Below are 15,585 nucleotides of genomic sequence, written 5' to 3'. Positions count from 1 at the left end.
ACACACAGACACACACACACACACACACACACACACACGCACACACACACACACACACAGACACACACACACACACACACACACACACACACACACAGACACACACACACACACACACGCACACACACACACGCACACACAGACACACACACACACACACACAGACACACACACAGACACACACACACACACACACAGACACACACACACACACACACACACACACACGCACACACACACACACACACACACACACACGCACACACTTGGCTCTCACAGTCACAGGAAACTGTGAGACAACCTCGCCCACAGTGGTCTGTTATAGACCAATCAGAGTAAAGAGCAGGTGACGCTGACATTGCTGCTTCAGCTGAATCTGTAATAACGTCTGTGTAAATCACAACTACATCACCCAGTGGATCGTGTCATCTAATCGGAAAACTTTTGGAATACCTCAGTGTCAGACATCGAAAATGTGCTTGGGATCGAAACGGGCCGACCGTGGCTGGGTCTGACGCTCGCTAGCCCCGCCCTGCGCCTGCCCCTGCTTCCTGGTCCTCCGTGACTCTAAGAGGAACATCATTTCCAAACCAAAGGTCATGTTTATGGTTTGGGTCCATTCGGACGTGAAGCTGTGCTAGAAACAGGAAGATGTCGTCCATCCTTTACTTTGAAAACGTTCATAGATTTCACTGGATTCATTTCATTGTCTGAAAACATCGTTTTGACTGTTCGGGAGTTTTTATGAACCTCCAAACGGCCACGGTCATGTGACGGCTCTCATTTTGAGCTTAATCAGGGTGGTGGCTCTGTGACAAACCGACCCCTGACCTCGGGATGGTTGGTAGGCACCTGAATGAAGGTGTGATGTCACAGTGATTGTAAAAAGTGCTCAGAGACAACAGACAGGTCAGAGGTCAACCTCAGACTGTGCAGGTGTGTTTAGGCGTGTGTCTGTACTCGTGCAATCATGTGTACATATATACTGGCTGCAGGCGGGCCTCAGGCTGGCGAGGACGCGGTTCCTGTTTCTCGTAAGTCGTCACTTTTAAGAAAAGAAGTTTATGTTCACCCGCAAACTGTTTCAGCGCTGGTGTTGTAACATCGTCTTCCTGCCGACCTGAGATAACTTCTCCCTTCTCTTCTAATGCTGCTGCTCTCTGTAACTGACAGAGGCTCAGGGTTCAAGAACCGCCTCCTGTTCCTCATGTGGCCTGTTGGAGTCCTGGTGCTGGGTCATGCTGCGTCCCTCAGGGATCAGTTTAGGGCCCTTTGAAAGCGCCTCCATCATCTCGCTCCATGGCTATGCTGATGACACCCTGCTTCATGTCTCCTCTCACTGCTCGCGATTCACCAGCATCTTCATGTGATCTCGGCTCAGACACTAGTGTAACAGGGATAACAGTGTTAAGGGAAACAATGCGTCTGAGCACCAGCGCAGCAAACAGCCCGATGCCTGTGAGCCTAACCCCGACGTCTATTCAATGCCACGCTCGCTGCTGCGCTACAAGCACCATCGTTGTCCTGCGGCCTCAATGTTAGCGCCAGAGCTTTTTAAATGAACCGTTGGTCATGTGATGATGTCTCTCTGCTGTTAGTTTAAGACCACAGACTGCAGGACTGTACCACCAGAACAGCAGCTGATTAGCACAACAGTGTGTGAGCTGTCACTCTGTAGTTACACCACAAGCCAGTTAACAACCTGCAGAAAACTTAAAACAGATGTTCCACACATCTTATTACAGTCTAGTCTTAATCCCACGAGTCTGCCTGCAGCTTAACGGCCTGCAGGGCGAGGTGGTTGGTTCTACTGGTTTCTATGTAACGTCGTCCAGTTAAACACGGATAAAACAGAAACTATTGCTCGCCATCACATGATCTGTTCTTTAGGCTCCTCCGTCACAAATGTGGGCGTCATATCTGAGAGCTGAGTCTGTGTGAGAGTCACGGTTCAAACATCTGTAACCTGTGCTGGTGTCAGAGGCTGAGGTGATTCTTCATGCTTTGACTTCTTCTGTAACGTCTTTTTACTGGTTTCAACCAGTCAGCGTTGGATCGCCTTCAGACTGCACACGACGCTGCGGCACTAACAGGAGGTCACATGTTACTCCAGATTTGGCTTCTCCTCGTCGGTCGTTGGTAAATTTGAGGTTTCATGTAAAATGTTAGTTTGAGCTTTTCGAGCTCTGCGCGGTGAAGCTCCCCAGCTGATCTCTGACCTGCTGAGGCCTCCTGCTTCTTCCCGAGCACTCGGGTCCTCAGGTCAGAGGTCGCTGTCGGTCCCTCGTACTGGGTTCAAACCCCGCGTGGGTCGTCAGGCACGAGGCTGTCGTCTTTACGCCGTGCACACTCCACTGACTCGTTTACAAAGCAGCTGAACAAATACAAACAAGCTTTTAATGAATTTCCTCATGTTTTATGTTATTTAGTTACATTTGTGGTTATGACAGTGCTGGCTACATTTTACAGGTTTTACACCGAACACATCATCAGAGCGTCTCTGCTGAAAATGAAAATATGAAACATTTGTTGAATATAAAAATCTAATATTTACTTTCATTTTAAGAATACTTTTGGGAGTACTTTTATACTTTTTGTTTTGTTTCTCAGTGTTTACTAAAAAGTATATGTATGTTAGCGCTGGGCCCTGCCCCTCTGCAGGCTTCCTAAAGTTGCCGATCAGCAGACAGAGCGGAGGCTTCACCAGGCCTCTAAGAGACACAGAAGGATTAGTTTGATGTGTGAATCATGCAAAGCTGCTTTAGGAGAGTGGAAGACTAAAGAGGTGAGCTGAAGCACCGCGATCGTGCTGATGTTTGTCTGAATGATGAGCAGGACCAGGTCAGGGTCAGGAGGTGTGGCAGCATGCTGCCGCCATGACAACGCCGCGGCACAGCTGAGGGCTCATTACAGACCGACGGCCATTTCTTCTTCTCCTGCTGCTTTGCTCCGTCACGTTGAAGCCGTGGGTATAAATAGCAGCGCGATGGCAGACAGCTGACTGTCTTGACTCACAGCTCCACTTCCTCTTTCAGGCTCTGTGTAACAGGAAATATAGTCCTCGAGCAACCAGCCAATCAGAGTGCAGCTTCTGAGAGGAGGAAATAAAAACATGCACCGAAAAGAAGCCGCGCATGAAAAGGTTTCCTCCTTTTTGCAACAGTGATGCTCACATTTGATGTTCTCTTTAACAAAAATCTTCCAGGATTGAAAAATAAAAGCAGGCAGTAAAAGAGAGGCGTGGCCTCTCACGCAGGTAGCAGTAGCTGCTAGCTCGGCGTCTTTGATTGGATGTTACTGATTAGACCACTGATAAAAACATCACGTTAAACTAAAGTTTGTGTGGCCGTCACAAAGTTTATGATAAAAATACACATTTATCATATTTGAAGAACAATAAAAACAAGGAAACACAAAGATACGACCACACAGTGAGAGTTCATATCTGTGTTAGCTCACTGAAATATGTGCCCATCCATCTTCATAGATGCATAAATAAATGAATCATTTAGACTTTCCCGGTGAGATAAACGTTCCATCTGGTGCAGTGACGGCTTTCTGCACGCGGCTGCTGACGAACACGTTTGACCCAGTTTCCAATAAACTAACTCTGAGCCGGAAACTTGAACCTGCTCTCGCTTTGAACATCACCTCTGAAGAAGCTCTGTCCTTTAAAAGACTTTTATCTTGAAAAGCATCTGAGAAGGAGAACTTCCTGGACTGTAACTTCTGGAAAAATACATATCTGGACTCTGAGGCTGTGCCTGGTGTGAAACCTCTGTTTTCAAGTCTCTGTGCGTCTCTGTTTATGTGTCAGGTCGGGTCTTAGACTCCACCTCTCTGGGAACATCTCAGCCCCCCCCTATCTACCCCCACCACACTCCCTGCAGGTGGCTGATGCTCCCACCCGTTGGTGGTTCTTGGTGTCTGGGGCTGGGTGCTCAGGTGTGTACTGCCTCACTCCTGGCGGCTGCTTGGCGGGCCTGGCCACTCTGGCTCTGTTGGGCATGAGGTTCTCCCCTCTGGAGAACTTCAGGACATGTTGAGGAGGTCATTTAGCCATTTGAATCTGCTGTGTTGGCTCAAGGACACATAGAAAACCTGCAGGACACCGGCCCTCGAGGCCTGGAGTTGGACACCTGTGGTCTTTTCTCTCGTCTCTCTTCTTCTGTGGTTTTCTTTCCTTCTCCTTTTGTTGAGTCTCTTCCCAACTTTTCTTCCTCTTTCTCGATCCTTGTCCTGTTCCTTCTGATTGCAACAACTTAAAGTAGAAAAATATATAATAGTAAAGATCGAACAAACTATGACAATCAAGTGGACCAGTATGGCGAAGTCGCAATGGTTCAATTCAGTTTTATTTACACAGCACCAAATCACAACAACAGTCGCCTGAAGGCGCTTTATATTGTACAGTCGACCCTACAAAGATAGATACAGAGAAAAACCCAACAATCATATGACCCCCTATGAGCAGCACTTTGGTGACAGTGGGAAGGAAAAACTCCCTTTTAACAGGAAGAAACCTCCGGCAGCACCAGGCTCAGGGAGGGGCGGGGCCATCTGCTGTGATTGGTTGGGGTGAGAGAAGGAAGACAGGATAAAGACATGCTGTGGAAGAGAGACAGAGGTTAATAACAGATATGATTCAGTGCAGAGAGGTCTGTTAACACATAGTGAGTGAAGCAGAAACACCCAGTGCATCATGGGAATCCCCGGCAGCCTACGTCTATTGCAGCATAACTAAGGGAGGATTCAGGGTCACCTGGTCCAGCCCTAACTATATGCTTTAGCAAAAAGGAAAGTTTGAAGCCTAATCTTGAAAGTAGAGATAGTGTCTGTCTCCTGAATCCAAACTGGAAGCTGGTTCCACAGAAGAGGGGCCTGAAAACTGAAGGCTCTGCCTCCCATTCTACTTTTAAATACTCTAGGAACAACAAGTAGGCCTGCAGAGCGAGAGCGAAGTGCTCTAATAGGGTGATATGGTACTACAAGGTCATTAAGATAAGATGGGGCCTGATTATTTAAGACCTTGTATGTGAGGAGCAGGATTTTGAATTCTGGATTTAACAGGAAGCCAAAACAGGAGAAATCTGCTCTCTTTCTAGTCCCTGTCAGGACTCTTGCTGCAGCATTTTGGATCAGCTGAAGGCTTTTCAGGGAGTTTTTAGGACTTCCTGATAATAATGAATTACAGTCGTCCAGCTTGGAAGTAATAAATGCATGAAGTAGTTTTTCAGCGTCACTCTGAGACAGGATATTTCTAACTTTAGAGATGTTGCACAAATGGAAGAAAGCAGTCTTACATATTTGTTTAATATGTGCGTTGAAGGACATGTCCTGGTCAAAAATGACTCCACGGTTCCTCACAGTGTTACTGGAGGCCAAGGTAATGCCATCCAGAGTAAGAATCTGCTTAGATACCATATTTCTAAGATTTTCAGGGCCGAGTACAATAACCTCAGTTTGATCTGAATTAAGAAGCAGAAAGTTAGCGGCCATCCAGGTCTTTATGTCTTTAAGACATTCCTGCAGTTTAACTCATTGGTGTGTGTTATCTGGCTTCATGGACAGATAGAGCTGGGTGTCATCTGCATAGCAGTGTAAATGTATGCTATGTCTTCTAATGATGCTGCCTAAGGGAAGCATGTATAATGTAAACAGAATTGGTCCTAGCACTGAACCCTGTGGACGTATAAAGACATTTGAATAACGTCTGTTTGCTGCGGCTCTCACACTTTGATTCTCTGACAAACGTGCAGATGAGCTGGACGGATACGGGCGTGAAGCGAGGCAGCCTGCAGAGAGGAACCAGGGTGGAAGAAGACGAAGGAATGGAAGACAACTCGCTGTACAGCGGCAGAGAGACAGGTACCCCCTCTGTCCACCCCTCTGTCCACCTGTCTGACTGACAGAGGCAGTCGGGGGTCCAGTCTTCAGAAACACATGTAGTGTGTGACTCCTCTGGAAGAAACAACAAAGACACTAAATTATCTTAAATTATGGTACCTGCAGCCTCGGCCCTCCTGGGCTCTCTAAGCATAGTGTCTTACAGCTCAGTCGTCTGCAGCTCGTCCAAAACGTAGTCTCAGGCTGCGTTCACTCTGCAGGTCTTAATGCTCAAAACCGATTTTTTGATCAAATCCGATTGTTTTGTCTGCTCGTTCACACTACAAATAAAATGCTACAGCAAACGGTCAAAGTGGCTGCATGCGCAAAAGAAGACGTCACACACAGCGCGCTCTGTTTAGACCCAGAACAAACAGTGTTTGACTGATGGCCTTAATATAAAGACTTCGGACTTCACGTTTCCCAGTTTTTGCTTTAAGTTATTTTGTTATTTACATAATAATGTAAATAACCTAATAATGATCCTTGTTGCTGTTTTAGAGGAGCGGAGCTTCTAGCTGCAGATTTCTGTCAGAATCTGCAGATTATACAGAACAAATGAAATGTTCACGTTTCTCCAACACTGTCTTCCCAGCAGTTGTACTGGACGGACAGGAAGCGTTCGCGATGTCTTCTCCGGCGCTGATAATCGGCGTCTGTCTTGTGTCAGGAACGTAAAAGACGGATTTAATGCGACGTGACCGTCAAACAGCAGTCGCTTTCTAAAACATCAGATATGTGTCGGATTCAGGACCACATACGGAAGTGACCCAGGTCGGATTTGTGCCGTTCACACTGTCACACCGTGATCGGATATGAGTCGCAGAGGGTTGAAAAAGTCGGATTTCATGCGCTTTCACCTGCAGTGTGAACGCAGCCCCAGAGTCTTTGCTGCAGTGTAGAGCAGACGTCTGCGTCTGTCTGTGTTTATTCTGTGGTTGAAACGGGCCCGAGCTCTGAGACGCTTCTATTGTTGTTTTATTCTACTCTGATTAGTTTAGCTGCCTGACGCGTTGAACAGGATCTGCTGTCGTCGTTTTTTTAAAGGGCTTAAAAAGACGAAAAACAGGAGAGACAAAAACAGCACACGCAGTCAGCGTTCTAAACTCAGCCCCTCCTCCTTCGTTTCTGCTCGTTGCGGGTTCAGCGAGCTCTCGCAGCGCTTTGTTTTCAGTGCGACCTTCAGTCAGGACTTCCTCTGTTGCACCTTCAACCAAACCTCACTTCCTCCTCTCGTTTTCCCTCTGCAGCTAAAATTAGCAGCTGCAACCAAAATGACACATTCAGCTGCTACAACACACACACACAGACACACACACTCACACACACACACACACACACACAGACACACTCACACAGACACACACACACAGACACACACACACAGACACACACACACAGACACACACTCACAGACACACAGACAGACACACAGACACACACACACAGACACACACACACTCACAGACACACACACAGACACACACACACACACACACACACACACACAGACACAGACACACACACACACGCACAGACACACACACAGACACACAGACACACAGACACACACACACAGACACACACACACACACAGACACACAGACACACACACACAGACACACACACACAGACACACACACACACACAGACACACAGACACACAGACACACACACACACACAGACACACAGACACACAGACACACACACACAGACACACACACACACACACACACACAGACACACAGACACACACACACACACAGACACACAGACACACACACACACACACACAGACACACACACACACAGACACACACACACACACAGACACACACACACAGACACACAGACACACACACACAGACACACACACACAGATACACACACAGACACACACAGACACACACACACAGATACACACACAGACACACACACAGACACACACAGACACACACAGATACACACACAGACACACACACAGACACACACACAGACACACACAGACACACACAGATACACACACAGACACACACACAGACACACACACAGACACACACACTCAGCTGAGCTGCGTCCTTCCCACAGCCTCGTTCTCTCTGAATAATGGGAAACCTCGTCTCTGACGGGGACACGAGCGCCGGCTCTGCGTCTCAGTTTTTCGCGTAACTTCAGAGAGTGAAGCTCTTCGTGGTCAAACGGGACCTTCACTGAAACACTGAGCAGTAAAATCCATGTTGTGTTCGGCAGCCGTGATCCTGACAGGACCTCGGTGCTTGTTTCAGGACTCGATATCGTTTTGGTCACAGATTATGAAACTGCATCAGAGGAAGCATCAGTTCCTGATTAGAAACACTTGAGCAGTAGTTTGAGTGTGCTCTGTCACAGGGGATGGTTTCCACCCTCACAAGCTTCTCGGGGGTCCTTACCCACTCCCACTCTGTAGCCATCCTGTGTGTTTGCATTAGGATCTTCCAGCGGTTGCCCTCCAGAGTCCCGGGGCTCCCTGAGAGCAGTAAAACTGAGTTTCTGTCTTTTGGTGGTTCAGACTCAGGTCTTTAGACCTTAATATTAAGTAAAAATCCAGATGTTGCTTTAGGCGATGCTTCGTCCTGACGTGACAGATCAGCTGACCTGATGCTTCAAAGCACAGCTTCATATCAGGTCGCCAGTTTGACCAGTCAGCTGAAGGTTTTTCAGACCCCAGCCTGGTAAGAAAAGTGTGAGCCAGGATATTTGGTGGTGGTGTTTGTGGGGCAGCAGACGCACAGAGACAGACCTGAGTTCAGTCTTCAGGGTTTAATTTTAAAAGTGTTTGTTTGTCTTCTCGGGTTTGGCCTGCAGGAAGTCGCGTGATCAACGGTTTGCGCGGCGCCCTGACAGTTTCCACTGTCGCTCTGCAGCTCATTGTTAACACGCCGTGTGTAGTGGAAACTTGTGTGCGCGGGTTCCTGCTGCGGTGAGGCGTGTCGCAGGGTGTTGCATCGCTGCAGTGACCAGCGGCTGCAGGACGACCTCAGCTTTTATCTTCACAGGGCAAACTTCCTGTTTCTGTTCTTTCCAAACAGGAAGTAGCTGCCGTTTGGGCAGCAGCGAGCCTCGCACGTCTCAGCTCAGGACCCTGAAACAGCTCTTTATTTAGTGTTTTTAACTTTGCTTGTGGGTTTCTATTTGTCTTTGCAATCAGCCCCGTCTTCCCTTTTTCTTTTCGGGACACGTTGACGTGTATCCGTCCACAAACAGGAAGCTGATGTCAGACACAGTCTGTGGCCCGCAGGTCAGAGAAACCTGCAGCTGAACACAAATATGTTCGTGCTGCATCGTAACGACTCAACCTCAGAGTCTTTACTTTGTCTGATTGTGCTGCACGACTGCGAGTTAGCCGGCGTCTGGTGAAAGGGTTCAGTTCATGACCTGCTATTATGACTGTTGCTTCGTCAGAGGCGAGGACGTCGGTAAATATAAAGAGTGTTTCTCCATAAGCAGTGTGTACGGGAGCTGAGAGGGCGGAGCTCCGTTACTCTGTCCTGAACCACACAGCTGTGGACGAGCTGGTCCCAGCTGCTGTCCATGCTGGACAGTCACGCTTTGTCTGTCCACAGGACTCTGTTTCAGAAGGCTTTCTCACGCAGCCTGTCCAAACCACCGCACGTGCTCAGTCTGTACCTACATGAACTTTAACCTTTAACCTGTGAACCGAGGTCGTAGAGTCTCGGTTCACAGGTTAGTCCAGGATAAACAGGTGACTCACAGTAAAGACCAGTGTGTGACTGGTGCACAGTGGCTGTGGGTTCATGGTCACAGTTAGCTCAGAGATTCACTGAGTGAGCTCCACCTTCCTAGTGTCTGATATAAAGACAGCATCAGCAGTGTCAGTGTGGAGGATGGACTCAGCTAGGACAGCTCAGGAAACATCTGCTCACATCTGGATGGATCCAGGTGTGTACGTCCAGAGAGAGCAGCAGGTCAGCTGATCCTCAGAACGTCTCCTGGAGCTCTGATTGTTCTCCCCACACGGAGCCCCTGTAACCCCCGACCCCACACGCTGACCTGTTCAGGCTCAAAGGCCCCCTCACATTTTTATTGTCCTGCTTTTTCTGCTCAGCTTCCACAGAAATGATTCAACCTGAGAAATTTTTTATCAGAATTAATATTTAGACTGAAGTTTGTGTTCCCATCTCCCAATATTATTGATTATCACATTCATATATCACAGGCTTCAGCTGGTAGAAGCTACTTTACTCTGAGTACTTTTCGGAGCTGGTACTTTATTACTTTGGCTGGAGTGAAGACGCTGTGCACTTCACTTTAGATGAAGCACAGTCATGAAGACGCGTGAGGAAGTGTTTCAGCTGCGTCTCTGTGAGAATCAGACAGGTTCATGTTTGTCTCTCAGACGACGCTGAAGGCCTGATGTTTCTGTGCTGATGGTTCATAAGGTCACGTTTCTCACAAAGACATCGTTAACACGAGGCCTGACCTCGCCGCTTCAGCGGTGGCTTGTTGCTCCGCCCATGAGCAGAAATAGAAATGCAATCAGAGGACAGCGCCGTCACTGGTTTTACACCTGCTGTTTCTATTTTTTCTCAGCTGGTTTCCACCTGAGCTGTCGATGAGGTTAACGGTTTCTTTTTAGCTGGTGGTGAATGAAGTGCTGAGGTAAACCAGCGGCCTGAACTGTGCCGACGTTTACACGCGGTAAAACCTCCACGCGCTGAAAGGGCTCCTTACTGTCCCGTCGTCCTCCGAGGCACAAAGAGACGTTGTTAACGTTCGACTCGTGATGGAGCGCCGAGCTGGAAGCTGCTCTGAGCAGCGTCTGTCAGCTGGTCTTTATCTGCGCTGTGCATGCTGGTGTGACTGTTGTGGCGTGTGTGTGCGGCCATGTGACCCGACCATGTGACCCGAGCGCTTTCTGAGATTCGAAACTACCACAACTCTTTTCCTCATCCCAGCTAACGTCTCTCACTGCTAGCATGCCCGCTAAAGAGACCTGAATGAAGCTCTTGCTGTCTGTACGCCCCCTAGTGTCCAAACGTGCAGCTACAGAAGGAATAAATGGCTTCCACGTGTTAGTGCAGCTGCCCCTGACCGCGCTGCTGTTTCTCTTGGAAGCTTTTTAATCTCCACAGTCAGATTATCGCCGCAGAAAAGTCTAAATAATGTGTTTGGGTTCAGCGTGGGCACGGCTGACATAAGGACAATGAGGCAATTAAAGCACTTTTGCACAGTTTGGACATTTCCAACATTTGCTAGCTCATCCATCCACCCCAAGCTCCTCCTCACACCTCCACCGGCCCGGCTTCGTGTCCAGTCCAGTTGAATTCTTCCAGCTTTTCCTCACATTTCCAGTTGGAATAACTGACTAATCTGAGTGAACGACGGTCATTACAATGTCTCACTGTCTCACTGAGTCACAGTCCTTAAGCTGTCTCTGGGTTTCCAGCGTCTGTCCTGAGCGAGTCGCTCGTGTTCATGTGTTTCGTGTCTCTGCAGACGAGGTGATCTCAGGGTGAGTCGGTCAGAGACGCCGAGGTATCTGAGCCACATCTGGATCTATGAGCTCGAAATGCAGAGCACGAGGGCAGCTGCAAGTGTCATTTCCCCCTGTCGAGCATATTTTTAGCTTCATAGCCGAGTGTGACACTTCCTGTTAGTCTCATCAGTAACACCGCTCTGCATCAGGGCGCCTTGCTTCAGTACAGCCTACTGTAAATAAAAGTTATGTTACGATCTTCAAACGCGCGGCAGTTTGGATCAACAACAGAGACAGGAAGTAACATTTTATAAGCCGGGAGTATAAATAGCACTTCACAGCTGCGGCAGTTTTACCACATTTGGAGCATTTTGTGTAACTCTGAGGTCGTAATGAACACCTCCTGTAGTTGCTACTGTTGTCCCACATCCTCCAACACCTGCAGCACACACACGAACACACATGAACACCCACACGTGTGTACGTGTGTCCTTGTGGGGACGTGCGTAGGTTTTCGACCATGTGAGGACCCACCGTTGGATCTTCGCCCTGTTTTACGGGTCAGGCGGGGTTTTCCGGTTTGATTGGATCAGGTGTTTGTTCTGGAGCAGTTTAACGAGCGCTGCTGCTGAAGTAGACCTGCGAGCGTGTGTGGTTTCCTCTGGGAGCATCAGCTGCAGGTCAACAGCTGAATGTAAAAGTTCTGCCGCCAGAGGCAGCGTCGTCGCTCAGATAAAAAGATCACATCTGCTTTTTAGTTCATGTTGTGAAAGATTCTTTCTTCATTTTCAATAATCTGCAGCTCAGCCACAAGAAACAAAAACAATCCGCTCATCATCGTTAAAAACACGCGTGTGTTTCATGCAGCCAAAGACGATTTATTATTTACTCACAACATCATTTCTATCGAGACGTGAAACCACGAGAAGCCGCAGCACGTTCGCAGAGTTGGGCCTCAGTGATAACAACATCCTCTCTGATCAGAGCCGCCCTCATCAATTAGTCCAGGATCAAAATAATCCTTCTTTGTCTGATACCTCATCCTCATTTCACTCTAATCTATAAGTAATCAATACTCAATGATCTCTGTGTTTCTGCAGACTAACTGAATAATAACTGTGTGTGTGCGTCAGTGCGTGACTTCAGGGTGTCCATTCGGAGGACGGAGGCGTCTGATCGCTGCAGGCTGAAGGGGGACGGCGTCCTGCGAACTGGCATGGACGCTCTGCACCTGCTGGACAAGGGAGGGGACATCGTGTACACCTGGCCGTACAGATACCTGCGGCGCTTTGGGCGCGACAAGGTGTGACACACTTTCAGAATAAAACCAGGATTCTCAGCAGACTTCACAGCAGGATGTTTCTGGGCTGAAGTAAAGAGATTACGTGTGCTGGTTTGTTGTGACCGGACTCGTTTCCGGTTCTTTGCTGACACGGTCGCAGCTTCTCGGCTGCAGGAAACCGTCTGACACGTCCTGCTGTAAGATGTCATGACGCCGTGTTGGCTCGTCAGCCTGTGTGAGCGTCTCTGGCTTTCTGCTTTCTTTAGGCCACTTTCTCCTTCGAGGCGGGTCGGCGCTGCGACTCCGGCGAAGGGAACTTTGAGTTCGACACCAAACAGGGGAACGTCCTTTTCCAGGCCGTGGAAGCCGCCATCAACCTGCAGAAGGTCGCCCCTCCCCACAGACAGACCTCCGGGGGGGGCCAGGCGAGTCCAGACACCACCCAGAGCTTCAGCTTGCCCCCCCCACCGCACAGCCTGCCGCTGGCCCAGAGCAGGACGCTGCCTCAGTCCCGCAGCCAGATGCCCCCGGCCGCTCAGGTGAGCCCACACCTCAGCTCCTGAACGTTCAGAGCTCGGGTACGACTGAGCCCGCTTAAAACGTCCCGCCTTCTCTCTGCAGGCAGCGGACGACGTGTACAGCATGGTGAGCGAGCCGCCGAACCTCCAGATGATTCATCACATCGACAAAGAGAGCTGCAACGCCTCACAGCAACAGCAGCAGCGCCCCCAGATGGTAAGAAATGGAACAGAGGCCAAACCAGTAAAATCAGAAAGAAGAGCGTCTGTAAGGAATCCGAGGGGCGAGTGTTTCATGGTTAAAGAACAAAGCAGCTGAAGCGAAACTGTGATTTCTTTGCTGACGATCGGATAAAGTCAAACGTCTTCACATCCTTTATTTAAGCAGCTGTAAACGAGAAAAGCTGAAATAATTAGGATGTGGCTCAACAACAACGCTTACCTGTGCTTACACCAGCTTATTAAAACATATCATGATAAGCTGGTGTGAGCACAGGTAAGCGTACCTGCCGGGAGCTTGCAGGGCCGTGAGCGACCCTTCACCGACCGTCCCCCTAACGCTCGTCACAGCCTCCCTCATACTCCATCTTTCCCCCACGCCTTGTCCTTCCTTTGAAGGCGGAGCCAGAAGCTCCCTTGCCCTGGGTCTTTTTAAGGGTTTCATCAGCCGCAGCCCGATGTCGTCCTCCCACAGGAAGGTCCGGCCTTCCGGCGTAGGGTTACCTGATGATCTCAGTGGGAGATCAGAGACAAGAGGGAGCGCATTGCACCGGTACTGCGCTGTGCTCCACCCCCCACCCCATCCCCGCCTCTGGGGCAATGGGAACCAGTTTACCTCTGCTCACACCGGAGCTGGTCCTGAATATGTTTTTAGTTCCTGAGGAAATGATGAGGTCGCAGTCGCTCCGAGGCAGTGGGAACAGGAACTGACTCCATTTATTAAATAATACAACAAACCGCTCTACTGATAAACATCCCAGGATATGACACAAAGAAATAGGAGGGGCCTCTTTTCAAACCGGCGAGCAGGCGGAGGGCCGTCGGTGTTTCACACAAGCCAATAATCTTTGGCGCTCGTGTGTTTTCTCAGTATTTGGTTGGACTGATGTATTTTTATTGTCCTTGGCGCCAAACCTCAGCTTTTGCCTTTGACTCGCTTACGATGACTCTCGACTCCTCAGTAAAGTCGAGGTTCAGAGTATCAGAGTTCATATGATTCAAATAGTTTCCACAGTCACACGTGTCGTCATTTTGTTCTACAAGCGGCTTGAAATATGTTCAGAGAAGAAGAACGAGGGCGGCTGCCAGCAGCTGCTCCATCAGCTGGAAGGTGGAGGCACAGTGGTGTTTCTGCCAGGTGAGTGCCACAGCTGTGAGGAGTGCTCACGTGATGCTTCGATGTTCACATCGTGCTCCGTCCTGATTGTCTGTCAGAACTTGTTTGCTCGAGCTTCTTATTTGACACCCTTAGCTGATGACCAATGACATCATTCAATCGCGACGCCGTTCAGTCACTGTTTGATTCAATGATGATGAAAGCGAACACGTGATACTGACCCACTTCCTGTCCTGTTCTCAGTGTCGTCTCGAGCCTCCGGTGGATAAAACTCTGACCGGAGTGAAGAGTTTGAACCTGGACTCTCGCCTCCCCGCCCCTCGAAAGAATCAGGTCAAGATGATCTCCAGCTGCCCCCTGCCCAACGCCAGCCCCGACTCCAGCCCTAATCTGAACACCGGCCCCGCCCCCGGCTCGGTCCCCAACCCCCGCCTCAGCCCCAAGCCGAGCGCCAAGCCGGAACAGACGTACTCGCAGATCACCATGTCGACCGAGAGAGGCACCAAGAGGGAGAAGAGGAGCGCCAACGTGGCAGCGCCCTGCACCGGCAGCGAGGCAGACTACTCGCTGCCCTTTGACACCATCGCCAAGAACGTCATGACCGACATCCTGAACTCTCACCGTACAGACAGCGGCCATGCGGGCGCTGACCCGCTGTACGACAGCATTGACGAGATGAAGATCAGGAACGTCTTCACGAGCGACGGTGACACCGTCAAGACGTTGGACCACATCTATGACGAGCCCGAAGGCTGCGCTGCCGCCGCCGCCAAAGGACAGAAATCCACCCTCTCCACCTCGGTGTACGACGACCCCGAGGAGATGAGAGGAGATGCCTGGAGGATTATGGGTACAGCTGCTGACCCCAAAGGTCACGAGTACCCGTATAACCCCCGAGTCGATGACTACGCTGTGCCCAAACAAGCCCAGAGGGCGTTTCCCAAATCACAAAGCAGCAACGAAGAAGCAGAAGAAGAAGCAGAAGAAGAAGCGGACGAGGAGAGTGAGGAGCCTGGATTAAGGGAGGAGCTTAGAGAGCAGCGCCAGGATTCGCCGTACAACAACGTGATGGTGAAAATGGCGTAG

General features: G+C 49.6%; 1 protein-coding gene across 1 annotated transcript in view; it reads left to right on the top strand.

Moving 5' to 3' along the window:
• dok2 (docking protein 2) overlaps window positions 1-15,585 on the top strand; it is a 16,500-nt gene extending 915 nt beyond the window's left edge. Inside the window, exons 4-8 of the mRNA XM_085366956.1 lie at window positions 5,760-5,868; window positions 12,497-12,666; window positions 12,912-13,184; window positions 13,267-13,380; window positions 14,743-15,585. Of these exons, the coding sequence (XP_085223082.1) occupies window positions 5,760-5,868; window positions 12,497-12,666; window positions 12,912-13,184; window positions 13,267-13,380; window positions 14,743-15,585 (1,509 nt within the window). The remainder of the gene's footprint in view (window positions 1-5,759; window positions 5,869-12,496; window positions 12,667-12,911; window positions 13,185-13,266; window positions 13,381-14,742) is intronic.

Source organism: Diplotaxodon limnothrissa, linkage group LG12 (assembly GCF_057381915.1).
Source record: "Diplotaxodon limnothrissa isolate DT_005_m linkage group LG12, D_limnothrissa_male_GT1.1, whole genome shotgun sequence".
Taxonomy (NCBI): Eukaryota; Metazoa; Chordata; class Actinopteri; order Cichliformes; family Cichlidae; genus Diplotaxodon; species Diplotaxodon limnothrissa.
This window is presented reverse-complemented; position numbering and strand designations above follow the sequence as displayed.